A 27500-nucleotide genomic window follows, 5' to 3' on the forward strand; every position below is an offset into this window, starting at 1 on the left:
TAAAATGACACAAACTAACAATATATTTAGAACAAATTTCTAACACAAACAAACACTCAAATTATGAAATAAAATCCCTTTACTTACCAATTTGACTGTTTCTGGAGCCCAAACAAATCATCTTGGCTTTGCGTTGTAAATGGCAATAATTTCATCGTAATCCAACGACTCCGTAATCTCACGCTCATGAGAAAGGACGTGAGGTGATTTAGGCGAGCAGTTGCCATGGACGATCGAACAGATGTTTTGATCCTGCCAGTAGTGGAGAACAGGCGCTCTGCACTACATGAAGTCATGGGGAGGGTGATAATTATTCCATGTTTGGAAATATATCGAAAGGGCAACTGTCTATGACAGCCCTTGACGGGCGGCTGTGGATCAGACGGTAGAGCGGGTCGTCCACTAATCGTAGGGTTGGCGGTTCGATTCCCGGCCCACGTGACTCCACATGCCGAAGTGTCCTCGGGCAAGACGCTGAACCCCAAGTTGCTCCCGATGGCAAGCTTGCAAGCACCTTGCATGGCAGCTCTGCTACCATTGGTGTGTGAGTGTGTGTGAACGGGTGAATGAGAACCAGTGTAAAGCGCTATATAAGTGCAGACCATTTACGACTCCCATTAGTGATGGGAATGTGTGTCCTCCCTCAGCTGTCCTGCGCATCTTATGTGTAAACACAGTCAGCTCAGCATCCTCCATCTTTATGCCATAATGTTGACTTGATGACTCAAGCAAATGTCCCGGACTGAGGTCGACAGGTCATGGCTGCTTTCATTATTCCATACTGATCCTCATGAAAACGGCTCCTTATCTCGGTCAGCTTTCGGTCCAGTATCTCATCCCATAATCTTTTACCCAGATGAGGACGGGTTCCCTTCTCAGTCGGGTTCCTCTCAAGGTTTCTTCCTCATATCATCTTAGGGAGTTTTTCCTCACCACCGTCACCACCGGCTCGCTCAATAGGGATAAATCCACACACTTAAAGGTGTAGGTCATCATCGTTCCTCTCGTTAGTATTTCTTCCCAGATTTGACACAACCACTGAGTCTCTGCGCCTGGCAGGTGACGTTCTTTGTCTGGAGATGGTTCCGTCCAAGTTTGTAAATTCACGTCTAGTCATGAACTCATCTGTGAGTTTCAGAACTTTCTCAAAGTCGCACTGTGAATTATCTCTGAAGACAGAAAATGCGTCTTTTAAGCCATCAACAAGGTGGAAACAGTCCAAAACACAGCCTCGGGCTTTGCAGTCCTTTTGTGGCGAAGTCTCTGCACTCAGAAAGTTTCCCAAATGTGAACCGCTTCGTTTGGATCTGTTGTAGAAGACCGGCAAGTTATTCTAAAATACAATCCAATAAAGTAAGCACCTTGCTTACAGACGCTGATTTCCAGCTCCATCGAGCGTCAATGGATCGCTCGGGCTCAAGACGCTGGCGACTCGGATGAAGTAGTTTCTGTATTTCCGTGAACCTGGTACGTGGAACCTGGACGTGTGGAAAGAATTCAGCACGTCGAAAAATGTGCTGACGAGACTGGAAACTTTTGTTGCTGCTCCCAGAACCAGATTTAGGCGATGCACGTAAACTGCACGGGGGGGAAAGGTCCGCTTCAAAAGAACATGCACCTCCTGTTTATTTCCAGACTTAATGGAGGTCCCATCGAAGCTGAAGCCTACACAATGACAAGGGTCCAGCTGTAGTGGTTCAATCACTCCCAGAATCTTTTTTGAGATGCAGTCACGTCTACAGTGGCCACAAAACCGACGGCTCTTTTCCTCAGCGTTCCCCGGCGAACATACCGGATACACACTGCAATTAGTTCTTGTGTTGTCTTGTCTTTGTACTCGTGAGCGATCAGCGTGAAGTAAGCGCCCGGCGTTTCATTCAATTCTGCCTTTATCTATCGGAATAGTAAAGAAGCGGCCGCCTCCGGCAGATCGTTCTGCATATCAGAGCTGGCGATTTTAGGCATCTCCTCAAGCCGTACCCATGATCTGGGGAAATGGAAATGGACTTGAACGGTTCTAAAAAGTTGCCTTGGTTCAAGGCATCGTCATGCTGTCTGTGGCCACGTAGCGGCATGTCTTGTTTGGCGCAGAACATCACAATGTCCGAGGCACTTCCGGGGTCGGGGGTTCGATTCCCGCATGTACGTGGAGTTCGCATGTTCTCCCCGTGCTTCGGGGGTTTCATCCGGGTACTCCGGTTTCCTCCCCAGTCCAAAGACATGCGTTTTAGGCTGTTTGACGTCTCTAAATTTTCCGTAGTGTGTCAATGTGTGTACGATTGTCTCCTGCGATGGCTCTGCACCCCGTCCATGGTGTCCCCCGCCTTGTGCCCTGAGTCACCTGGGACAGCCTTCAGGCTCCACGCGACCCTGTGTAGGATAAACAGTACAGAAAATGGATGGATGGATGGATGGATGGATGGAAATGAAAGCAGTTTTTCTCTAAAAAAACAAAACAAAACAGCGGACATGGAGATGTGAAGATCTCCATAGACACGTGCTTTAAGGTTTGTCTGTTTGTCTCATGTCTCCTGCAGGCGTAGACCCCTCTCTGCAGACGGATCCCCGGATCCCAGCGTCCTCTCAGGCGGCTCCTCTCACTTCCAAACAGAACAAACCCAGAGCGGCCAACTCACGGGACGAGCGTTTCAGATCTGGTATAACACACACAAACACACCCACACACACACGTTTAGAATACTATCTTTGTGAGGATGTACAATCCTTGTGAGCACCGCTGACTTAAATATACCTAAAGTTAACTCAAACCTGAACCTCAGTAAACATGTCCCCAGATAAATGTCCCCACAAGGTCAAACCTGTCAGATATTCCTTCAACTTTATCCCTTCGTATCATATCATATGTTTTTCCACTGTCTTCCATTTAGCTGTTAGACGTCTACTCCAACCCAAAATGCTGACAGGGCGAATAATAAAGGAAAGGAATGAAAAGAACAGACACTGGCGCTTGTTAACACTTCATAAATGAGACCATGCTAACGGCAGACTTTCAGTCTTCATGCGTATTATTAAATGCCAAGATGTCTACCAGAGTGCGCTTTCTAAAGCTACTAATGATGCCAAACCCACAAAAATGATGCCTAATACCGCTTCACATCACAGACCGTGTGCCATGGAGAGTGTGTTTTGTGTGTTTGGGATTTTAGACGCTAGATACAGCAGATTTTACTGGCCATTAAAAGGTCAGAGATGAAAAGTGGTCACATTAAATATGGAAACTTTGCAATAGTAGGCCACAAAGATTCTTAACAGTGACGAGTGTCTGCTCTGTGTGTGTGTGTGTGTGTGTGTGTGTCTGGGTCTGCAGACCTGCACACAGAAGCAGTGCAAGCAGCTTTAGCGAAATACAAAGAGAGAAAAATGCCAATGCCCTCAAAGAGACGGTCTGTTCTCGTCCAGTCCTCCGTGGAAGCCTGTACACCACCTGGTGAGTAAAACACGCGTTTATTTATTTATTCATTCATCTTCACTAAACACTTTATCTTAGTCAGGAGAGCTGGCCATGAGTCAGGGATATATCCTGGATGGGACTCCAGTCCATCACAGGGCACCACACAAACACACACACACACACACACACTCAGGCTACGTCCACGTTAATCCAGACAGATCCGAAAACTGCATTTACGTTTTAAAACGCTCTCCGTCTACACCGGTGCTTTCAAACCGTTCCCAAAAATCGCTCGTCCGCACTGAAATGAACGGAAACGCTCAAACTGCGCATGTGGAAAAACGTAAGAAGCGCCGGTCTCGTTACGAAATGAGACTAGAAACGGAAGCAAGCGCAGATCACAGTCTTTATAAAAACACACTAATGTTAATGTCCAAGAAAACGGGGAAAAAAGGTCTAAACATAAAACTTGAACCGAGGCATGAATCATGAAACTAGAGCATGGCAGGTAAACACTATCGCGTGGCTTTAAATAACACACGTAACCAAACTTTAACTGAAGCAGCTGGAAACAATCGAGGCGCAGCCTCGAATATCCACCAATAACTAAACAAGGCGGAGACCAAACAGAAACAAACGCACATGTCCTTTGTATACAAAGTCTTATCGTCCATGCGCGCTTCAAGCACGTGCACGCGCATGCTCTCCAGCTGTCCGTGCACGTCGTCACCGCAGCGCCATCTGCCGGCGAGATCGTGACAGGTCTGTGTCATTTCCGTCAGGCGTTCATTTAAAACCGCGATCTAAGCGATCAAACTGCCCAGCAGGCCGGACAACTGCAGTGCATCGTCCACCATCTTGTTTGTTTTGACTTGAATGGGTCACGTGACTGCGTCACATGACTAAAAATACATCGCTGTTTTCGAATACGTCCGTTTTGTCCGTCCACACTGCAACACGAACACGCCGTCTTCAAATTGATCCACGTGGGAGAACGTTTTCGAAAAAGCTCCGTTTCCGCTGAGCAGAAACGCCATTTCGGTGTGGACGGAAAGAGCAAAATATAGAGGACGAAAAGGCCATTTTTCGAATGTATCCGGATTAATGTAGACGTAGCCTTAGGGTTAAGTTAGCATAGCCAATCCACCAACTGGCATGTTTTTGGAGGTGGGAGGAAACCAGAGAACCTGGAGGAAACCTACAAGAGCACGGAGAGAACATGCGAAACTCCAAATAGACAGTAACTAAGCAAGCTAAGCAAATTAGACCCTGAGCTCAGGGTCGAACCAAACCTGGATAGCCTAAATAAAACCGTTTCCATTTCCTTTTGGTAAAAAAGTAGAGAGGTATATTACTGGTATTCTGGTATTTCAGCCACAGCGACATCTAGTGGGGTTTTCTCAGACCTCTACACCTACAGTATGTGTATATAATTGTCACACAGTTTCCTATATATTGAATACATTATTTTTTTTGTTGTTTAATTAGCCCATTCTCTCCACAAAAAATATCCTTATTTTACTTAATGCTCTACCAACAGTTAATTACAATTCATGCCAATAAAGCCATTTGAATATGCATTTTAATTAAAAGACAGAGAGCGAGAGAGAGTCAGCGCTTTTCCTTCATAACATGCATCACCGACCATCGCATATTTCAACCTGCTGCTCACGAACATGCGTCTGTTTACGCTCAGAGAGCGGCCCTGAGGTCCTAATCTGTATTCAACCCAACACACACCCACAAGGTGCTCAGAAGTAAAGTTAAACCGAGCTCCTCACCCACTGCGAGGACGTCCTACTGTAAACTCCCGGCCTGGAATAGCTCAGACGTTCTCACCTGCCTTTCTCAATCTTCTAGACTAATTGCTCAACTCGGGACAAGAAGGTGTTCAGGATGACCTCCGTGCTTTCGGCTCAGACGTCAAATAATCGTTAAAGCGTGTAAAAAAAAAAAAAAGCGTGTGCAGTTTTACGGATACTGATCTCTTTATTCCCGAGCTAACAGCCCACACTTGTTATGTAAGTCTGCCTATAGAGATGAGTGCGTTCTCTTGCTGACTTTATGGCCTCGAGGCTGGATCTGGAGCTGAATCTGATGTTAATGTGAGTCTCCTTAATTCATCAAATGCAAAATTATTCCCAGCGCTGATCATTTTATCCGTTTGCAAGGCTCGGGATCGGGCCACTGGATGTGTTGCATTTGCATGTGTTTATACGGTGGAGGATTTTATCGAAAGAGACTTGAGTCAGAGCACAGAGCGGGGTATAAAGAAGCATAAATAACTCGTGTAGGCTCAGTTTCGCAGTCCGAGACGAAGCCCATGTATTTACAATATACAATAGTGAGGCAATACATTTGGTATCAGTAGAGGGGGAAAATGTCTAGATTTATAATTATTTCACTTATTATCAACCAACCGCACAGTCTTTGACTATGTAAGAGCTACCGATAGGTTTTTAAACATAAAGTCAAGTCTTGAGTAAAACTTTAAAACGTTTTAAGTCCCTCCTTGGAGCACTTATGGTAGGTACTAACCCCTGCATACCGGGAACACCCCACAAGACCTGCTGTTTTGGAGATGCTCCGACCCGGTCGTCTCGCCATCACAATTTGGCCCTTCCCAAACTCTCTCAGATCCTTACGCTCGCCCATTTTTCCTGCTTCCAACACATCAACTTCAAGAACTGACTTTTCACTTGCTGCCTAATAAGTTTACGCCCCCCCCCCCCCCTCGTCAGGTGCCACTGTAACGAGATAATCAACGTTATTCCCTTCCTCTTCCTCTCGAACTTCGGGAAGCTCAGACCTTTGGCATTTTTAAAGCTCAACTTAAGACTTACTTTTTAAATCTTGCATTTGACTGCTGATGTCTACTTTTATTATTATTAGAATAATAATAATTATTATTATTATCATTGTTGTTGTTATTCTTATTAACTTTGATAACCTGTTATTTTTTCTGTGTACTGCTTATTTTGTGTACTTTGTAACTTTGAGAAGCTGCTATTAAAGGCGCTCTATAAAATAAAGCTTATTATTATTATTATTATTATTATTATTATTATTATTTATTTCACCTGTCAGTGTATTCGATGCGATCGGTGTATAAACATATTTGTTTTACATTAAGTACAGTACATAATGTATCGGAGGACATATAATGTGAAGATATAAAAATCTGAAAGTGATCTCATGGGGAAAATAGACAAATAAATCAAATGTCAAATACAAAAGTCCATTAGAAATACACACACACACAAAAAAAAATATCCAGAAATACTCCTTGTGGAATAACTGTGGTATCATATCAAGCCTTATAGTAGTTATGTTAGTGAAGAGTGCTGTATATAATATCTGCGATTACGTCCTCGTTAGGTTGTAATGTACCGTGCGGCGGCCGGGAGGCCTTCATCATGCTCTGTTCTTTATTTAATGAGCAGCATTAAGCCGATCCTTTCTCCCTTGGGTCTTGGGATAATGGCACCCAGTGATGGGGTAACCGGATTAATGGTTCAAAGGTTAAAGTTGACTCATTCAGACACCTCATTGGAGATTGGATCATGGCCCACTGATTCCATTGTTCCTCGAAATGTGATACACACACATGGTTTAAACAGACTGGTTATCCCACACATGTTCTCTGCGTGAGTCTGTCGGTGTGAATCTGACCACCATGACTCCACGACTGTAATTATCAGACCTCATGGAGTAAACGGCATCCTCTAGGCTGCTTTAGGGTTTAGACGGAATTAAGCATCTGTTGATGATCACTTACAGGAGGATTATATCGCGATGCACAATACTGTTAATATTGCCGCTGTAAAATCCCGTCATTACGCAACGACCGTGTCAGGACAGGTGATTTCTACAGTCGGTTATTTGGGACACATTTGAAGTTCTTTCATGTGTTCTTAATCCTGTCTGTCGTTACCTGGATGATCCACGACTGTTGATGGTTAGTATTTCCCCTTCTGGGAGACGTGTAACTATCTTATTTAGCATCTGAAGGGCGGTACTAAAGGGAAAAATATGATCTTTAAACTAAATAATAACAATTGACACCAATCATCCTGTTCAAAAGTTTACCCCCCCCCCCCCCAGCTCTTAATATATCATGTTGCCTTCTCGAGCATCAGTGAACGTTCGCACCTTGTGTAATAGTCGTGTACGAGTCCCTCAGTCGTCCTCGGTGTGAAAAGACGGGTCTCGACATCATATAGTCGCTGTTGGAAAGGTCTCAAATATGCAGAGGATGCTGGAAAAGTAAAGAATGTGCAGGACCTGGAGGATTTTTCTGAAGAACAGCGGGCAGTTTAACTGCTCAGGACAAACAAGGGACTCGTGAAGAACTCTCACAAAACATAAACACATCGAAGCGTGGATCATCCAGGTAACGACACACGGGATTAATAATCAGGGGTGTGTAAACTTTTGAACGGGGTACTATTTATAAATTCAGCTATTATCTTGTCTTGTGGACGATATGTACTTATGGGCACTACTGTAAATGTGTGTATATATATATATAGAGAGAGAGAGAGAGAGAGAGAGAGAGATACAGAGAGAGAACATACGTATAGTGTATGTTTTTTAATATAGATAGATAGATAAATAATTTAACAACAACAACAAAAAAACAACAACAAACAAAGATAATAACAGCATGTGATGATTCAGGACTGCATGTCATTTATTGTGCCCTTGAAATGAAAGAGAAATGAAAGCGAAGCACTATCCCACTGCTTTATTTCTGCTGTTCTCTTCTGATTATATTTCTGCTTCTCTTGACACTAAGTGAACTTAAGTGAACTTCCGGCGTCGTCTGGAATATTGTCTGCTCCCTACCTGCTGTAATTACACATTACACAGAATTTCACGAGGAAAAGCGGTCGGGTTTCTTGAGCGTGTGTAGACCCGGATATAAAATATTGGGTAAGACATGTTCAGATAAAGCTGTCTCTCTTCTCCAGCTGTGTTTTGATCAGTATGAGGTTTGTAATTTGCAGGGTGCATGCCGCACTGATCTCTGTGTGCGTTATTAATAGTCCCATTAGTGTTAAACAGATCCCGGCTCATCGAGAATCCATCTCTTTCCGTCTCTCTCTGTCGTCGTCTCTAATTGTCTCTCTCTGCTATTGATATCCGGATTCATTTCGTTCAGCTCAGTTCAGTTTAGCTCAGATTATACTGAGCGTTTTATACACGTTTTATACGGAATCGTTTTAATTGCCGTGTATGTTAGGGATTTTTTTTTTCGTGGTGATTGCTCGAATGTGATCAAAATCGATGACTAAAACGAGTTTTTTACAAGTGTTTTTTAAAAAATAATTTTTTTTTTTTTAAATCACTGTTCTTTCACTTCTCTTAGTCTTTGTGTTGTCTCTTAACAAGTAGAATAATAAATTATTCAATGCTAATAAAATCATTTTTGGAAGAAAAATAAAAAAAAAAAAACCTCTACAAGTTTGTCTTTTCTAATAATGATGAAAAGACTTAAACGTACACGAATCTGTAAATCGGAAACACGCCACGTCGTGTTAGCGAACTCACGTAGCTAGTCCAGTTAGTTAAGCGCTCGTAAAATAGCTCGTATTTTCTCACAGTTAAACACAAATTGGATTTCAGTATCAGAGACTTGGTTTGTGTTCTCGTCTATTTATTTGTTTGTTTGTTTATTTATTTTTACAAGAGCCAAGTCTGTCAAAAAAATGTACATAAAAGTCACAATCGTGTTGTGCTAAGTTATCTTGCAGACTAGCCTAGCATGCAGCATTTGTGTCAAATACCGTTTTCTAATCTCTTAAAGCCGCAGAGTTTATCTCGTGACATCATTAGCGACTACGCTTACAATTCTACCAGGATTTTTTGTATTCAGAAGTACTGGGGGAAAAAAATCGATGTTTTAAATTGTCACTGTTAGCAAATTTCACACAAACACCAATCTGTGTCATTAAAACGAGCCATTCCGGAGTATTTAGCAATCCAAGAGTAGCTAGCTAGCTCTTTGAAAATCCTGTTTTGTTTACTGAAATTTTTAAAGAATGAAGAATTTCAGAATTAGACTGAAAACATAATATGGGCATTGTGGGAGGAAAAAAATCTCACTGTTGTAGTTGAAAGGAGACAAGACGGGTACAATGTCAGCAGCGTTTATCCATAAGTTTATCTCGGGTCCTGGAAACCAAGTACTGGATTAAGAAAAAAAAAGCTAATGTTTGAGCGTACTCAACTGGACAAACGTCCTACTGTTAAACGATGGACTCTATGTGAAATGCCAAACAGTTAAAAATGCGGAGCGGATAATTGATGCTTTCCCATCAGATAATGGACAAGAACAAAATGGCTGCCAGTGACAACAACAATCTCTGGCATTTTTATACGTCTGTCTCCGTCTTAGAACTGTAACCGAAATGTTCAAGTCAAGTCAAGTGGCTTTTCTGTCATCCCTGCTGAAAAAAACATAGAAACCCTCACAAAATTTGTAAGGGTTTTAATGGTCATAATGGGAATTGTATAGGTTTTAATGGAAACTGTAATGGTCGCTGTGTTGGTGGCATGTTACGTCTAGTGGATACCATTAAGGACCTACGGCGCATCCTTAATACGTCCTACTATGTAATCGAAGCCGTATGGAAATGGCTTAATGGTTAACAGCCGATGGTTTGTAATGGTATTTGTAGTGGAAAGCATTAGATTTTCTGTGATGGTTTCTAGTGTTTATTTTTTAGCAGGGATTTCAACCATATACAGCTGGTACAGTACACAGAGAAACCTCCAGAAACCTCCAGGACCAAGCTATGAGGGGAAATTTCCTTTGTTTATAATTTGTATATGCCCCTGTGTATATGTTAATGAAAAGTAAGTGAGGCGTAGGTAAATGTTCATCGGTGTGTTCCTTCAGAAGTTTTTTTTATTTTTTATTTCCCCCCTGTAGCACTGATGTTTATCTCTGCCTCGGATTACAGTGGGCATTCTGCTGTCTCTAAAAAGTTCACGCCTGGTTTCTCTAATGAGATTAATGAGATTGATTATGACTGCTGCTTCTGACTGTCACCGTTATGTTAATGCTAATTAACGCCCATAGATTTGTAACGCATCACGACACGTCGTTAAACCTTTTAGTAAATTGTACCGTGTACGGGGTATATCCTCATACCAACATCACTCATAGTGTTGGTTTTACTTCACGGAACATTCCTCTAAACCACGCCCAGGCTGTCACATGTTCAGCCTGAGAAAAAGGAACGAATGTAGCGCTGGGAATTTATCCTGACTGTATTTTCTGTTCAAGGGAAATGTGAGGCCACTTTTTGCCCTAACGTGCCCCATCGTACGACACGAGACAGAAGAGGAGAAGCTTGGGAAAAGATAACGGACAGAGCCAACCATGGCTACCCATGATGCGGTGTAGAGAGCGGCAGACTCTAACACACTGTAACACACTTTAGCACACAGTAAAGCAGTAGTGAGCCCTAACGCACTTCCAGTACACATTAATACACTCTTGGACACCTTTTTTTATGTGTGTTTTATGAATTAGTATGAAACGTGATGTGTTAACATAAAAGTGTTTAAGGTTTTCTAATGGTTTGTTCTTTAGGGAACCCCCCATCATAAGTATTTTAGATAGATACATAGACAGATGGACAAATGGATGGAAGGATGGATAGATGGACAAATAGATGGATGGATGGACAAATAGATGGATAAATGGGTGGATGGATGGACAAATGGATGGATGAATGGATGGATGGATGGATAAATGGGTGGATGGATGGATGGATAAATGGATGGATAAATGGATGGACAAATAGATGGATAAATGGGTGGATGGATGGACAAATGGATGGATGGATGGATGGATGGATGGATGGACAAATAGATGGATAAATGGGTGGATGGATGGACAAATGGATGGACAAATGGATGGATAAATGGATGGATGGATGGACAAATGGATGGATGGATGGATGAATGGACAAATGGATGGATGAACAAATGGATGGATAAATGGATAGATGGATGGACAAATGGATGGATAAATGGACCGATGGATGGATGTTCAAATGGATGGATAAATGGATGGATGGATAAATGGATGGATGGATAAATGGATGGATGGACAAATGGAGGGATGGATGATAAATGGATGGCTGGATAAATGGATGGATGGAAAATAAATGGATGGGTGGATAAATAAATGGATGGATGGATAAATTTTCTGCACTTATATAGTGCTTTTATCCAAAGAGCTTTACACAGGTTCTCATTCACCCATTCACACACACACACACTCACACACCAACAGTAGCAGAGCTGCCATGCAAGGCGCTAACTTGCCATCGGGAGCAGCTTGGGGTTCAGTGTCTCACCCAAGGACACTTCGGCATGTGTTGTCACGCAGGCCGGGAATCGAACCGCCAACCTTACGATTAGTGGACAACCTGCTCTACCGCCTGATCCACAGCAAATGGATGGATGGATGGATGGATGGAAAATGGACATAGGCTATATAAATAAAAGGCTACATCCACTTCACCGCAAATCTATTCTTCTAAATAGCCTTTTTACGATAATGTCCCCTGATGTTCAAGCTTTACGAGGGACACATATCGATTCTATCGGCATAATACAGTCTCTCCAGTTCATAATGTTATCCTATTAAGAAAACTATCCACTCTGTTATTCTGCTGTATCTGCTGTATAAGGCTATAGGGCTGCTGGGTAAATCAGGGCCGCACTGCAGATCTGCCCCGCACTGCTGCAGTATTAGTGACTATGTTAAGCAGCTAGTTAAAAATGCTGTACAGATCTGATGAAAATGACTTCGCTATTTCTCCTGTTCAAAGCCTGTTCAAAGCTCCATGAGGGCTGTAGGAGTGTCCAATACCCAATACGACACTTTGATCACTGACGTTCGACAAGAAAATACTAAAATATGCATACACTGAGATTCCCAGCACTAATTTAACTGCCTTATAAGTTGGTAGTTTTCAGCAGACTTATCTTCCTCTGTGTGTGTGTGTGTGTGTGTGTGTGTGTTCACACGGTCTCTCTCATTCCTCACAGACACATCCTCAGCATCAGAGGATGAGGGACGCATGGCGTCGTCATCGCCGTTCCAGGCACCAAATCCCAACGTGGAACACTGGTTCAACCGCGTCATCCATCACCACTGCTCGTCCACTTCCTCCTCCGCCTCCTCCACCTCATCGTACCCAGGTGGGCGGAGCCAGCACAGCACTAACTCCGCCTCAAACTCTGCCACAGCTGCTACTGTTCTGGCAGACGTCATGGCTCACACACAGCTTGGTCAGTCCCTCAACTGCTTCTACTGCTCTCTACCGCTTTTTTCACACACATTTTTATTGTTAATAAGTTTGCCAGCAGTGTGTTATCGTGTGTGATGTCATTTCCTGTTATAGTCCATCGCAACCTTATGACAGTTTCCCGATCCAACCGAAAGAACGATTTCAGTACGTTCTTCTTTTGTCACAGGCGCTCTTAAAGGTTCTCCAAATATAAACTATAATATAATTAGTAGCCATTTTGCTAAAAAGTGTTCATTCCTCCAATGTATAGAGACTCCTGAGACACCCTTCAGACTTTGTATTTTGTCTTAAAACCGGCCATTTTGTGAACTTTTCGTTTACCAGACTTCCTTTGCAATAAGATCTGAATTCTGAAAGGTGGATCCTGCCTCTGGCGTGTGTTTCTTTTGCACCCCGGGGCTCTGAGTTGATTTATCCGTTAAGCTGTTGAGCTTATCACCTCCAACACTCTCACTGCCAGCTTGTGCCAATCTGCTCCTGGACTAAAGAGAGAGCTCTTTCCTCCTCCTCCTCCATGACCTTTTTATTATTTTTAAAAATTGGGCCTCGTTTTGACATCTTCCTGACGGTTTTCTGGAACGTTCCAGCCTCTTTTAACAAGCTGTGTACTCCTTTATCCTGTGTGAATACAACGGCTATCAATTATCGACGAGTTTTTACCCCAGCTTCAGCCTCCTGAAGTCTCTATTTATAGCACTATAAGCTCTGTTTCAAATCGTATACTCGTGTAATGTTGTTCTAGACTATTTTCAGTGGGTCTACTGAAAAGTATTCCACAGCGCTGTACGGTAAAAGACCCTTAATGATAAACTATATTATACAAGCAGTGTACAGTATATGTTGTTTAATAAATTATATATATATATATATAATACATTACAATTACAATTCTATGAAGCTAATATTTGCTGTGGTCCCACTTTGACTTTATAAGGAAATCAGCTAGTAAATTCTTTCAACGTAGCTTGAAGGACCTTCCATGGTTCTTTATATATAATCTAGCTATAGACTATATTATAACAGCATAGTGAGTATAATATATCGGTATATGGTGTACATACTGTATTATAATAGTACAGTGAATAAAACTAAATAAGATTTAGATTTAAGATTTTATTTTCCTAATTTATTCCCCTGTATATGTACCTTTCACCTCTGACAGATAACCACTGTGCTCCTCCGGATGTCACAGGGCTGTCTGAGCGTTCGCAGGTAGCCTCGGTGAGAGGTCTTCCCCGCGGATACACACACACACACCCCAGCAGCGCTATGGACACGGCTGACGGTGAGTCCCCGCATCGCCACAGCAACAGGGTTCTCCTCCCTCTGACACGCACACACATCGCAGCCAATCGACTCGCGGTGAAGAAGCTCCTTACGTTCTGTCGGCAGCAGGGTCTCGTTTCATGCTACACACATTCACACACAGACGCGCGCACACACACACAAACGAGGGTGTAATATATATTATAGGGTTCTACATGTCTTCGTGCCGCTTTTAATGAAAGCATTCCCACGCATGGTCAGCTATTAATGTATGTGCGGTGAGTAATGAAATGTTCAGATGAATTGTTGGAGCTGCGCTCACTGTATATACGGACTGAACAGAAACCTGCCACCCAATAAGAAACAAAAATATGTTCTGTGTTCTGTCCACAAACTTTCTGCTAATGTCTTTGAGATTAATGATGTACTGCGTTTATAAAGCCAACAGAAGAATTACTGATTTAAACACAACACCTTAAAGAGAATTTCATCTTTTAAATAGTTGATTTCAATTCTTGAGTGTGTGTGTGTGTGTGTGTCTGGTTGTGTGTGTGTGTGTGTAAGGATGGCTCATGTGTTTGTGTGTGTATATGTCAGTATTATGTGAGTTTGTGTGTGTATATGTCAGTATTGTGTGAGTTTGTGTGTGTATATGTCAGTATTGTGTGAGTTTGTGTATATATTTCAGTATTGAGTGTGTTTGTGTTTGTGTGTGTATATGTCAGTATTGATTGTGTGTGTGTGTGTGTTTGTGTATATATTTCAGTATTGAGTGTGTTTGTGTTTGTGTGTGTATATGTCAGTATTGATTGTGTGTGTGTGTGTGTGTGTGTGTTTGTGTATATATTTCAGTATTGAGTGTGTTTGTGTTTGTGTGTGTATATGTCAGTATTATGTGAGTTTGTGTGTGTATATGTCAGTATTGTGTGAGTTTGTGTATATATTTCAGTATTGATTGTGTGTGTGTGTGTTTGTGTATATATTTCAGTATTGAGTGTGTTTGTGTTTGTGTGTGTATATGTCAGTATTATGTGAGTTTGTGTGTGTATATGTCAGTATTGTGTGAGTTTGTGTATATATTTCAGTATTGAGTGTGTTTGTGTTTGGGTGTGTATATGTCAGTATTGATTGTGTGTGTGTGTTTGTTTGTGTATATATTTCAGTATTGAGTGTGTTTGTGTTTGTGTGTGTATATGTCAGTATTGATTGTGTGTGTGTGTGTTTGTGTATATATTTCAGTATTGAGTGTGTTTGTGTTTGTGTGTGTATATCTCAGTATTGATTGTGTGTGTGTGTTTGTTTGTGTATATATTTCAGTATTGAGTGTGTTTGTGTTTGTGTGTGTATATCTCAGTATTGATTGTGTGTGTGTGTGTTTGTTTGTGTATATATTTCAGTATTGAGTGTGTTTGTGTTTGTGTGTGTATATGTCAGTATTGATTGTCTGTGTGTGTGTGTTTGTGTGTATATATTTCAGTATTTATTGTGTGTGTTTGTGTGTGTATATGTCAGTATCGATTGTATACGTCACACAATCGATACTGACATATACACACACAAACACAGTGTGAGTGTGTGTGTGTGTATGTCAGTATTGATTGTGTGTGTGTGTGTGTGTGCATGTTTATGTGTGTGTTTGTGTGTGTATATGTCAGTATTGATTGTGTGTGTGTGTTTGTGTGTGTATATATATCGGTATTGTGTGTGTGTTTGTGCGTGTGTGTTTGTGTGTTTGTGTGTGTATATGTCAGTATTGATTGTGTGTGTGTGTTTGTGTGTGTATATATATCGGTATTGTGTTTGTGTGTGTGTGTTTGTGTGTTTGTGTGTGTATATGTCAGTATTGATTGTGTGTGTGTGTTTGTGTGTGTATATATATCGGTATTGTGTGTGTGTTTGTGTGTGTGTGTTTGTGTGTTTGTGTGTGTATATGTCAGTATTGATTGTGTGTGTGTGTTTGTGTGTTTGTGTGTGTATATGTCAGTATTGATTGTGTGTGTGTGTTTGTGTGTGTATATATATCGGTATTGTGTTTGTGTTTGTGTGTTATTGTATGTATATGTCAGTATTGATTGTGTGTGTGTGTTTGTGTGTTTGTGTGTGTATATGTCAGTATTGATTGTGTGTGTGTGTTTGTGTGTGTATATATATATCGGTATTGTGTTTGTGTGTGTGTGTTTGTGTGTGTATATGTCAGTATTGATTGTGTGTGTGTGTTTGTGTGTTTGTGTGTGTATATGTCAGTATTGATTGTGTGTGTGTGTTTGTGTGTGTATATATATCGGTATTGTGTTTGTGTGTGTGTGTTTGTGTGTTTGTGTGTGTATATGTCAGTATTGATTGTGTGTGTGTGTTTGTGTGTGTATATATATCGGTATTGTGTGTGTGTTTGTGTGTGTGTGTTTGTGTGTTTGTGTGTTATTGTGTGTATATGTCAGTATTGATTGTGTGTGTGTGTTTGTGTGTTTGTGTGTGTATATGTCAGTATTGATTGTGTGTGTGTGTTTGTGTGTTTGTGTGTGTATATGTCAGTATTGATTGTGTGTGTGTGTTTGTGTGTGTATATATATCGGTATTGTGTTTGTGTTTGTGTGTTATTGTGTGTATATGTCAGTATTGATTGTGTGTGTGTGTTTGTGTGTTTGTGTGTGTATATGTCAGTATTGATTGTGTGTGTGTGTTTGTGTGTTTGTGTGTGTATATGTCAGTATTGATTGTGTGTGTGTGTTTGTGTGTGTATATATATCGGTATTGTGTTTGTGTGGGTGTTTGTGTGTGTATATGTCAGTATTGATTGTGTGTGTGTGTTTGTGTGTTTGTGTGTGTATATGTCAGTATTGATTGTGTGTATGTGTTTGTGTGTGTATATATATCGGTATTGTGTTTGTGTGTGTGTGTTTGTGTGTTTGGGTGTGTATATGTCAGTATTGATTGTGTGTGTGTGTTTGTGTGTTTCCATGTGTATATGTCAGTATTGATTGTGTGTGTGTTTGTGTGTTTGGGTGTGTATATGTCAGTATTGATTGTGTGTGTGTTTGTGTGTTTGTGTGTGTGTATATGTCAGTATTGATTGTGTGTGTGTGTGTTTGTGTGTGTATATGTCAGTATTGATTGTGTGTGGGTGTGTGTGTTTGTGTGTGTATATATATGTCAGTATTGATTGTGTGTGTGTGTGTGTGTGTGTGTGTGTGTGTGACATAAATTGATGAGACTGCGGTCACACTGCAGCTGTGTTTCTTTTCACCCTGGGCTATAAATACATACATAGACTTCACAGCACATATACACACCACACTCGAGACAGCTCACCACACGTGTACACACACACACACACACACACACACACACACAGACTCTGGATTCATCCTGTCACTGCAGTTTTCATCATTTTTCTTTGTTTCACCTTTGTTGTTGTTGTTGTTGTTGTCTTGATTTGTTATTTTTGTGTCACTGTGACTGAAGCATTCTCGAACCATCAGCTTATTTTCAAGTCATTCTATATTAAATATTACATAATAACACGATTACTGTACTGTATATCTCTATAATATATTACAATAAATATTTTTTGCTTATATAGTTGCATAGATACTGTAATACTGACTACAGCACAAAAGTAAAAAAAATAAACCTTCATGATTGATCGTATCCGTGTACACCGTCACGTTCGAACCCGTAAACGTAAACGTTCGGACGTTGACAAAGTTGTTCTTTTATCTGTCTACCACAGTATATTGGAGTTGATATTAAATGAATAAGAGCTCAAAGCGCAGACTTCCAGCTTTAATTTAACTTCGATGAACGGTGTAGGAATTACAGCGCTTTATAAGGGACCAAAAGTAATTGGACAGTTCGACCGTTCCATGTCTAGGTGTGTGTCATTCCCTCATTATTTCACTAAGAAGAAAACAAATAAAAAGTCTCGATTTCAAGTGTTCCGTGTCGCATTCGGACTCTGCTGCTGTTAACTCTCGATATGAAGTCCAAAGATCCAAAGAAAGGACACACTGTTGAGCTCAGCAACACCGAATGACCTGGAAGACCACATAAAACAACCGTTAATAATGATTCTTTAATGAATTCATTCCCTGGTGAAGAATTCTTTCCCTTTCACAGCAGATTCCCAGATCAACAACACCCTGAAGGAAGTAGGTGTGTCTGTGTCAACGTCAACAATCAAGAGAAGAATTCGTCAGCGTGAATACAGAGGGCTTACCACAAGATCTAAACTATCGATAAGCTGCAAAATCAGGAAGACCAGATTAGAGTTTGCCAAAAACATCATAATAAAATAAGCCCATACAGCTCTGGAACATCCTATAGACTGATGAGACAAACATGAAGTTGTACCAGAATGATGGGAAGAGAAGAGGGTGGAGAAGCTCATGATCTGAAGCGTACCTATTCATCTTACGGCCTGGGTGTGTACGGCTGCTAATGGAACAGGTTCCTTTGTATTTATTGATGATGTGACTGTTGACTAAAGCAACAGGATGAATTCTGAAGTGTTTAGGCCTATAAGATCTGCTCAGATCCAGCGAAATGCTTCAAAACCCATTGCTTCACAGTGGAGATGAACCTGAATTATACTTCAAAACATCCCAGGACTTTTTTAAGGAGAAGTGGTGAAACGTTTTGCATTGGCCAAGTCAATCACCTGTCCTGAATATACTTGAGCTGCATTTCACTCGCTGAAGGCAAAACTGAATCCAAAACACCTCAAGAGCAGGCAGGACATGAAGATAGCTGCAGTAAAGACCTGGCAGAGCATCACCATGGAAGAAACCCAGTGTCTGGTGATGCCTGTCGGTTCCACACTATAGACGTATATATAAAAAGTGTTATAATTCCTACACCATTCAGCTCGTTTGGACCTAAATACCCTCAAATTAAAGCTGAAAGTCTGCACAGAGTAATGATAACGTATATTTGAGAAATATTTATTCTTTCATTTCAACACCAATACACTGTGGTAGACATATAAACGAACAAGAACTGTGTCAGCGTCCACATATTTATGGATCTGAATGTATATATAACCTGTAGATCATCATATTTGTAGTGATAAAGTAGTCGTATGTCGATGTATTTTGTCCTATCCAATGGACATATTGCTACTTTCTCCATTCATGAAAAAAGCTCATACCTTCACTTGGTAGCAGGTTGTTGCCAGGCAACGCAGTCTAATCAATGCTGGTCCAAGCCGCGAGTCCGAGAGCTCCCGGTGGGCGGAGCCAAGTGTCTACTGAGCGCAGCATCAGAATGACTCTTAAGGTCATTCTGCCTGGATGTAACTGAAAGGCCGTGATGTGCAAGCATCCTGGCGTCCCTTCATGTTTTCATCTCATCCCATTCATCCTTCTTTCTGTCTCTCCTTCTGTCTTCTTCTGTCTCTCTCTCTCTTTCACCTGAAGGTGTCCCCGTGAACAGTCGTGTTTCGTCTAAAATCCAGCAGCTCTTGAACACACTGAAGAGACCCAAGCGGCCCCCGCTGCGTGAGTTCTTCCTGGACGATTTCGAGGAGCTCCTGGATGGTAGGTTGAGAGGACATGTATTATCTGGGAAAGGAAAAAGAAACTAAACACAGCGTGCCCCAAACTGAGCATTGCTTTGGGATACAGGAGGTTTAGTACTGACGCTGAGGGGGGACGATTAGTCTTTACCTACCTACGATTAGCTTTACCTACTGAAGAGTTGAATCACTAGATCTTCGGGACCAGGAACTTTTAGTCGAGTACTAGTGTCTCGATTTTTTTATATATTATATATATGTATAATCTCGCCTTTGTAAACAAAGTGTGAGTCCTGCTTTACATGTCATGTAGCAGCTAGTTAGCAGCGAACAGGGGTCATTTGTGTAGTTCTGGTCGTGCGCGTTAACTCCAAAGCATCTCTTGTGTTTTGTAAAGATGCTCAGAGTCACATATAACGTAGAGTTTGTGTGATCCGTCGTCTGCTCTCCCTGCTTCTTTTTATTCACCTTCATTTTTCACTGTCACTGTTTATTTACACACACACACACACACACACACACACAGAGTTGTTTACAGCCGTAAGCAATCTAATCTTTTCTTAGGATGACATAAATAACAGCACAACCGTTAACAGCTCAAAGACACTGTGACAACTCTCTTTATCATTCTTTCTCTCTCTCTCTCTCTCTCTCTCTTTCCTTCTCTCTCTCTCAACACTCTCTCTTTGTATTTTATTGGTGTACGGTATGGCGTTTCTGTGTATTTATCTATTCATCCACCCATCCATTTTCTAATCCATCTGTCCGTCTAGTATTTCGTTCGGTAATCCATCCTTCCAATTATCACTCCACCCCAATTATCACTCCACCCCTACATCCAACCGTCTCGACGAAACCTCTCCTCCGTCTGTCAGTTCATTCATCCATCCAGACGTTTACCATTCAGTTCACTCAGCTGTCTTTACCGGAGCGCAAGGACACACCCAAACATCCGTCCATCTGTCCTTTTATCACTTCGTCCATACCCACGTCCGTCCGTCCATCCATCCATCCATCCGTGGTATAATTCGTCCCTGTCAGTGCATCCCTCCGTCTTTTCACCGTGTAGTTCAGGAACTGTACGTAAGTTTCGAACTACCGTACGTCTATCAGGAATAACAAACAAAACCAAAAACAAATATGTGTTTTCATGTGAACAATATTAACACTGATATGAATAAATAAACATGTCCGTGATAATGTGTGTGTATTCCATCCAGGGTGTGTTCACGCTTCCTCTCCGGTGTTCCCGGCATCGGCTTCGGATGTACTGTGACCCTGACCAGGATAAAGCTCTTACTGATTTAAGATGAATAGATAAATTAGCGAGTTAATCTCTCTCTCGCTCTCTCTCTCTCTCTCTCTCTCTCTCTTTGCAGTCCAGCAGCCGGACCCAAGCCAGCCCAAACCGGAGGGGGTTCAGATGACGCCTCTGCATGGTGAGCTGTTAGACGTGGGGACAAAACGGCCGCCGTCGCTCCTGGCCTCTCTGCAGCGATGGGGCACTACACACCCTAAAAGTCCCTGTCTCACTTCACTGGACAACACGGGCAAACCCCTCTACACCCTCACATACGGTGCACAATATCAACCATCACATAACGGTGTATTCATGAATTTGGATCATAATAATAATATAAAAGTGTCATTTATTTATTGGTTTGTGTGTGTGTGTGTGTGTGTGTGTGTGTGTGTGTGTGTGTCACAGGGAAGTTATGGACACGCAGTCAGAAACTAGCATACACACTTCTGAACAAACTCAGCTCCCGGAATGAACCACTGCTGCGGCCTGGGGACAGGGTGGGACATCTCATTCATCACCATGAGCACTCATTATAGGAACAGTGTCCAAAAATAAAATAAAACTTACTCCAAATGTAGGCCAAGTCGATCAGCTAACACGTGCGTTATGCCTGAAGTCTGGGTCTTGAGTTTTACTCTGGCCCTGCAAGGCTAAAGGAGCTAACGTGTTGGAGAACCGAGCCTCCAGTTTAGCATTGTGTACACTGCGTGTCTAAAACACGACACACGTGTCGCATCACCCACGTTGAGTTCTTCAGTAGCTCACAGATTTGTTTATGTGGTGTTTAATAATACTGTGTATTACACACTTATCTATAAACATGGACAAATAACAAATACAGATACAGTCTCTACTGTCTCTGCAGTCTCTACTGTCTCTACTGTCTCTACAGTCTCTATAGTCTCTACTGTCTCTACAGTCTCTACTGTCTCTATAGTCTCTATAGTCTCTACTCTCTCTACAGTCTCTACTGTCTCTACTCTCTCTACTCTCTCTATAGTCTCTACTGTCTCTGCAGTCTCTACTGTCTCTACAGTCTCTATAGTCTCTACTGTCTCTACAGTCTCTACTGTCTCTATAGTCTCTACTGTCTCTACTGTCTCTACAGTCTCTATAGTCTCTACTGTCTCTACTGTCTCTACAGTCTCTACTGTCTCTATAGTCTCTACTGTCTCTACTCTCTCTACAGTCTCTACAGTCTCTACTGTCTCTACAGTCTCTATAGTCTCTACTGTCTCTATAGTCTCTACTGTCTCTACTCTCTCTACAGTCTCTATAGTCTCTACTGTCTCTACAGTCTCTATAGTCTCTACTGTCTCTGCAGTCTCTACTGTCTCTACAGTCTCTATAGTCTCTACTGTCGCTATAATCTCTACAGTTTCCACTGTCTCTACTGTCTCTACAGTCGCTACTGTCTCTACTGTCTCTGTAGTCTCTACTGTCTCTACTGTCTCTGCAGTCTCTACTGTCTCTACAGTCTCTACTCTCTCTACTGTCTCTACAGTCTCTACTGTCTCTACTGTCTCTGCAGTCTCTACAGTCTCTATTGTCTCTACTGTCTCTGCAGTCTCTACTGTCTCTACAGTCTCTACTGTCTCTACTGTCTCTGCAGTCTCTACAGTCTCTACTCTCTCTACTGTCTCTACAGTCTCTACTCTCTCTACTGTCTCTACTGTCTCTACAGTCTCTACTCTCTCTACTCTCTCTACAGTCTCTACTGTCTCTACTGTCTCTGCAGTCTCTACTGTCTCTACAGTCTCTACTGTCTCTACTGTCTCTGCAGTCTCTACTGTCTCTGCAGTCTCTACTCTCTCTACTGTCTCTACTGTCTCTGCAGTCTCTACTGTCTCTGCAGTCTCTACTGTCTCTACAGTCTCTACTCTCTCTACTGTCTCTACTGTCTCTGCAGTCTCTACTGTCTCTACTCTCTCTACTGTCTCTACTCTCTCTACTGTCTCTACTGTCTACGCTGTCTCTACAGTCTCTACTGTCTCTACTCTCTCTATAGTCTCTGCAGTCTCTACTTAAAGATCAATCATTTTTCATGAGTATCAGAATCAGGTATGAGTCCTGGGCCAAAGATTAAATTTATTAATGTTGTTACATTTCCACATGTAGATAGAGAGATAGATAAATAGATAGATAGATTGATAGATTGATAGATAGATAGATAGGGAAATAGATAGATAGATAGAGAGATAGATAGATAGAGAGCTAGATAGAGAGAGAGATAGATAGATAGAGAGAGATAGCAAGATAGATAGATAGATAGATAGATAGATAGATCTCGTGGTTCACAGTGTACCTCAATGAACCTATCATGAAGCAAAACGAACTTTTCGACTGGAGTCCCTGCTGAAAAAAACAACAACGATAGAAATGATCGCAGAAATTCGAGTGGTTTCCACAACAAACTCCATTCATTACAAACCATCAACTGTTAACCATCACCAAATTATTTCCATTACGCAGTAGGACGTATTAAGGACGTAGGTCCTAAATGGTATCCGCTAGACATGACATGCCACCAATAGAGACCCACAGGGACCAGTACAGTTTCTATTAAAACCAATACAATTCCAATTATAACCATTAAAACCTTTACATATTACTATGAGGGTTTCAATTGTTTAGGGTTTTTTTCAGCAGGGATGTTTTTTCACTTCAGGGCCTTTCTTATTTAAATAAATGTCCATGTAATGTTTTATTTTAGCTCTATTCCTATATAATTTTCAAAGGTTTAGATATGCTAAACTGGAGAATACTATATTTATTACTTGTATGTTGTTGATGGTGCGATGGTTCATACATTTTTTAAATTTATTCACGAGACCATGTTTGATCAGCTACATTTGGGGACACGTTGTGAATTTATTCTCAGCTGAACTTCCTTTAAATGTTTGAAATAAACAATACGGTGATCATGATGTGTTTTTGCGCTCTGAGTGTTGTCTCGTTTCGCTCAGGTCGCCCTCGTTTTCCCCAACAACGACCCTGTGATGTTCATGGTGGCGTTTTACGGCTGTCTGCTGGCAGAGTTAGTGCCTGTGCCCATAGAGGTGCCACTTACACGAAAGGTGACATCACACACACACATACAAACACACACGCACATACACATGCTACTTGTTTCTGTGTATGGTACGTTGCTGCCCTCTGCAGGAAAAAGTGTGTATAACTATACTATAGGATTATTTTACCAACACGACCCTTATCTAATCAAATATTAAGCGTGTTATTTAAAGTTGTACAGTGATATCTGCCGCTTTACTGGAGCCTGGGAGTCTGTGTTTTAATTATTACCTCTGATGTTTACATTGAATAAAAATCTGTTAGATTTCAGTTGAAATTATTTAGAATTATAATAACTTTTTGTCATTTCTGTCAGCGCAAGAAAATGTATAAGATTGCTGATCCTCATGGCTATACTTCACTTTCAGAACCATGGCTTTTATTTTATTTTTATTATTAAAAAGCCCCTGACTTAATTTTATATTACATTACATTACATCACATCATTTGGCAGACGCCCTTATGCAGAGCGACTTACAATGATCTCACTTACACAACTGAGCTGATGAGGGTTAAGGGCCTTGCTCAAGGGCCCAATAGAGGCAGCTTGGCAGCGCTGGGATTTGAACTCAAAACCTTCCGATCAGAAGTCCAACGTCTTAACCGCTGAGCTACCGCTTCAAGTCGATCAAGGGAATAAACAAACAAACAAATTGATTACTGCAATAAGACATGGACTTGAAGGATGTGGCTGTTAGGCAGCTGATCCCGAGTATAAATCAACGTCAAGACTTACGTTAAACGGGATGATCTAACATCTTATCCTGCTTGCCTTTCTTTGCACTGGTTACCTTTTTTAAATACACTTACTTGCAAACCAACGTCTAGCTTCAGTTTTTAGGTTATGAGCCTGTACATGTTCTCTGAGTACCTTCAGCTGTTTTGCAAGTGAATATGAGCTGAGATCCTGCCAAATGACTAAATGGAGAAAATAAAATGTCTGTGAGAGTTTGCTGCCAAAGTGTGTGCAGGTGGGAACGCTGCTGGTGCTCTGAATCGTTCTGCCCAAAGGCATACTGTTTATTTTTTGCCAAGTCTGTCTGCTGGGGTTCTGGCAACTGCTGTTAAACAGACTGCTCGCACCCTCGTCTTCCTCTCAGATAACAGAACGGAGGAGAGGAGAGTTTATGTTGGCACAGCTCCAGCCCAGCTTTGATATATATATATATATATATATGTGTGTGTGTGTGTGTGTGTGTGAAAGATGTACAGTTAAAGGTGACATTAATGAGAGGAAGTTAAGCAATGTAAATGAGCAAGATTCTCACTGCTTTTCTCCAGACGTTATGTGCTTGTGTAAAGCAGTATTGAGTCCTCTGTTGGCACGACTCTGAAGGTTTGACCTTCTCCACGTCTTTCTTTTCTCTCCCTCTCTCTGTGTGCAGGATGCGGGCAGTCAGCAGATCGGGTTTCTCTTAGGCAGCTGTGGCGTGACTCTGGCTTTAACTACTGATGTGTGTCAGAAAGGCCTTCCTAAAGCTCACACTGGAGAGGTGGCCACGTTTAAAGGTCAGTACCAAAACACCAAAACAGACACAAAAACAAATGATTTCTTTCCGATTCAGAATAATTTGAATGGCTCAGAGTCATATTTAGTCATTTGGAATCATGCTGAGTCATTCAAAGTCATTCAGAGTCATTCAGAGTCATTCAGAGTCATCCAGAGTCTTTCAGAGTCATTCAGAGTTTTTCTGAGTTATTCTGAGTCATTCAGAGTCTTTATGAGTTATTCAGAGTCATTCAGAGTCATTCTGAGTCATTCAGAATGATTCTGATTCATTTTGAACCGGCTGGAGTAATTCATTCACAGTCTCAGTCATTCAGAGTCTTTCTGAGTAATTCAGAGTCTTTCTAAGTCATTCAGAGTTATTCTGAGTCATTCTGAGTCATTCTGAGTCATTCAGATTCTTTCTGAGTCATTGAGAGTCATTCTGAGTCATTCAGAGTCATTCAGAATGATTCTGATTCATTTTGAACCACCTGGAGTAATTCGTTCAGTCTCATTAATTCATGGTGGTTCAGGAGTCATTCAGAGTCATTCAGAGTCTTTCTGAGTTATTCTGAGTCATTCAGAGTCTTTATGTTATTCAGAGTCTTTCTGAGTCATTTTGAGTCATTCAGAATGATTCTGATTCATTTTGAACCGGCTGGAGTAATTCATTCACAGTCTCATTCATTCAGGGTGGTTCAGGAGTCATTCAGAGTCTTTCTGAGTAATTCAGAGTCTTTGTGAGTCATTCTGAGTTATTCTGAGTCATTCTGAGTCATTCTGAGTCATTCAGATTCTTTCTGAGTCATTGAGAGTCATTCTGAGTCATTCAGAGTCATTCAGAATGATTCTGATTCATTTTGAACCACCTGGAGTAATTCTTTCAGTCTCATTAATTCATGGTGGTTCAGGAGTCATTCAGAGTCATATAGAGTCTTTCTGAGTTATTCTGAGTCATTCAGAGTCTTTATGTTATTCAGAGTCATTCAGAGTCTTTCTGAGTAATTCAGAGTCATTCAGAGTTATTCTGAGTCATTCACATTCTTTCTGAGTCATTGAGAGTCATTCTGAGTCATTGAGAGTCATTCTGAGTCATTCAGAGTCTTTCTGAGTCATTCAGAGTCATTCAGAATGATTCTGATTCATTTAGAACCGGCTGGAGTAATTCATTCAATCTCATTAATTCACGGTGGTTCAGGAGTCATTCAGAGTCTTTCTGAGTCATTCAGAGTCTTTCTGTCTTTCTGAGTCATTTAGAGTCATTCTGAGTCATTCTGAGTCTTTCTGAGTCATTCTGAGTCTTTCTGACTCATTCAGAATGATTCTGATTCATTACGAACCGGCTGGAGTGATTCATTCACAGTCTCATTCATTCATGGTGGTTCAGGAGTCATTCAGCAACATTTAGAATAATTCTCATCATCATTTAGAGACCTCCTGAAATGCTCATATTTATTCAGAATTATTTTACGTCATTCGGAATTATCCCGAATCGATTAGAATGAATCGGATTCATTCACAATCAGCCGGAATCATTCGTTCGCAGTTATTCATAATGAATCATTTCGAATCATTCAACTTGAAGAAACGTTCTCAGTCGTTCAGAGACATCCTGACAGACATATTCACAAGGCCCTGAGGTCCAAGTCCACGTCATGCCTCGTCTTTTTTTTTTTTGTGACTTAAGTGCGACTCGAGTCCAAGTCGCAGACTCGAGTTTCCATCTCCGCATCCTGAGACGTCCGAAACTATTCCGACTCGTTCAGAAATATTACAAATGATCGTGAATCAAACAGAATAACCATTGAACCGTTCAGAATCGATCAGAACGTGTGTATTAATGTCATTCAAATTTATTCAGAACCATCTGGAATAATTTAGGTTCTTTCGCAGTCATTAATCTTCGGTAAGAATCATTCAGAATCATTTAGGGGAACAAACGTCAGGAAGCTGTAATGATTAAATAAATAATTTAAACCTGACACAGTGTAAATAAAGTATATCTACTGTTATGACATGAAATTGAAAAGACTTTAAATAGTAATTTTATTAACTGGAACATCCATCCATCTGTTTTTCTGTACAATCAAAATTATTCAACCCCTCTATAG

At 41.2% G+C, this 27500-nt stretch overlaps 1 protein-coding gene across 4 annotated transcripts in view; it reads left to right on the forward strand.

Moving 5' to 3' along the window:
- The window catches only part of dip2a (disco-interacting protein 2 homolog A), a 132935-nt gene that overhangs the window by 82346 nt on the left and 23089 nt on the right, over nucleotides 1-27500 (forward strand). For 3 of the 4 annotated variants that reach the window (XM_053627590.1, XM_053627591.1, XM_053627593.1), the window contains exons 3-11: nucleotides 2538-2657; nucleotides 3329-3448; nucleotides 12485-12727; nucleotides 13910-14032; nucleotides 19428-19547; nucleotides 20905-21102; nucleotides 21234-21325; nucleotides 23795-23905; nucleotides 25286-25409. In XM_053627590.1, coding sequence (XP_053483565.1) covers nucleotides 2538-2657; nucleotides 3329-3448; nucleotides 12485-12727; nucleotides 13910-14032; nucleotides 19428-19547; nucleotides 20905-21102; nucleotides 21234-21325; nucleotides 23795-23905; nucleotides 25286-25409 — 1251 coding nt within the window. The remainder of the gene's footprint in view (nucleotides 1-2537; nucleotides 2658-3328; nucleotides 3449-12484; nucleotides 12728-13909; nucleotides 14033-19427; nucleotides 19548-20904; nucleotides 21103-21233; nucleotides 21326-23794; nucleotides 23906-25285; nucleotides 25410-27500) is intronic. The other variant, XM_053627592.1, reaches the window with a different exon arrangement.

Source organism: Ictalurus furcatus, chromosome 6, assembly GCF_023375685.1.
Source record: "Ictalurus furcatus strain D&B chromosome 6, Billie_1.0, whole genome shotgun sequence".
In the NCBI taxonomy this organism is placed as follows: Eukaryota; Metazoa; Chordata; class Actinopteri; order Siluriformes; family Ictaluridae; genus Ictalurus; species Ictalurus furcatus.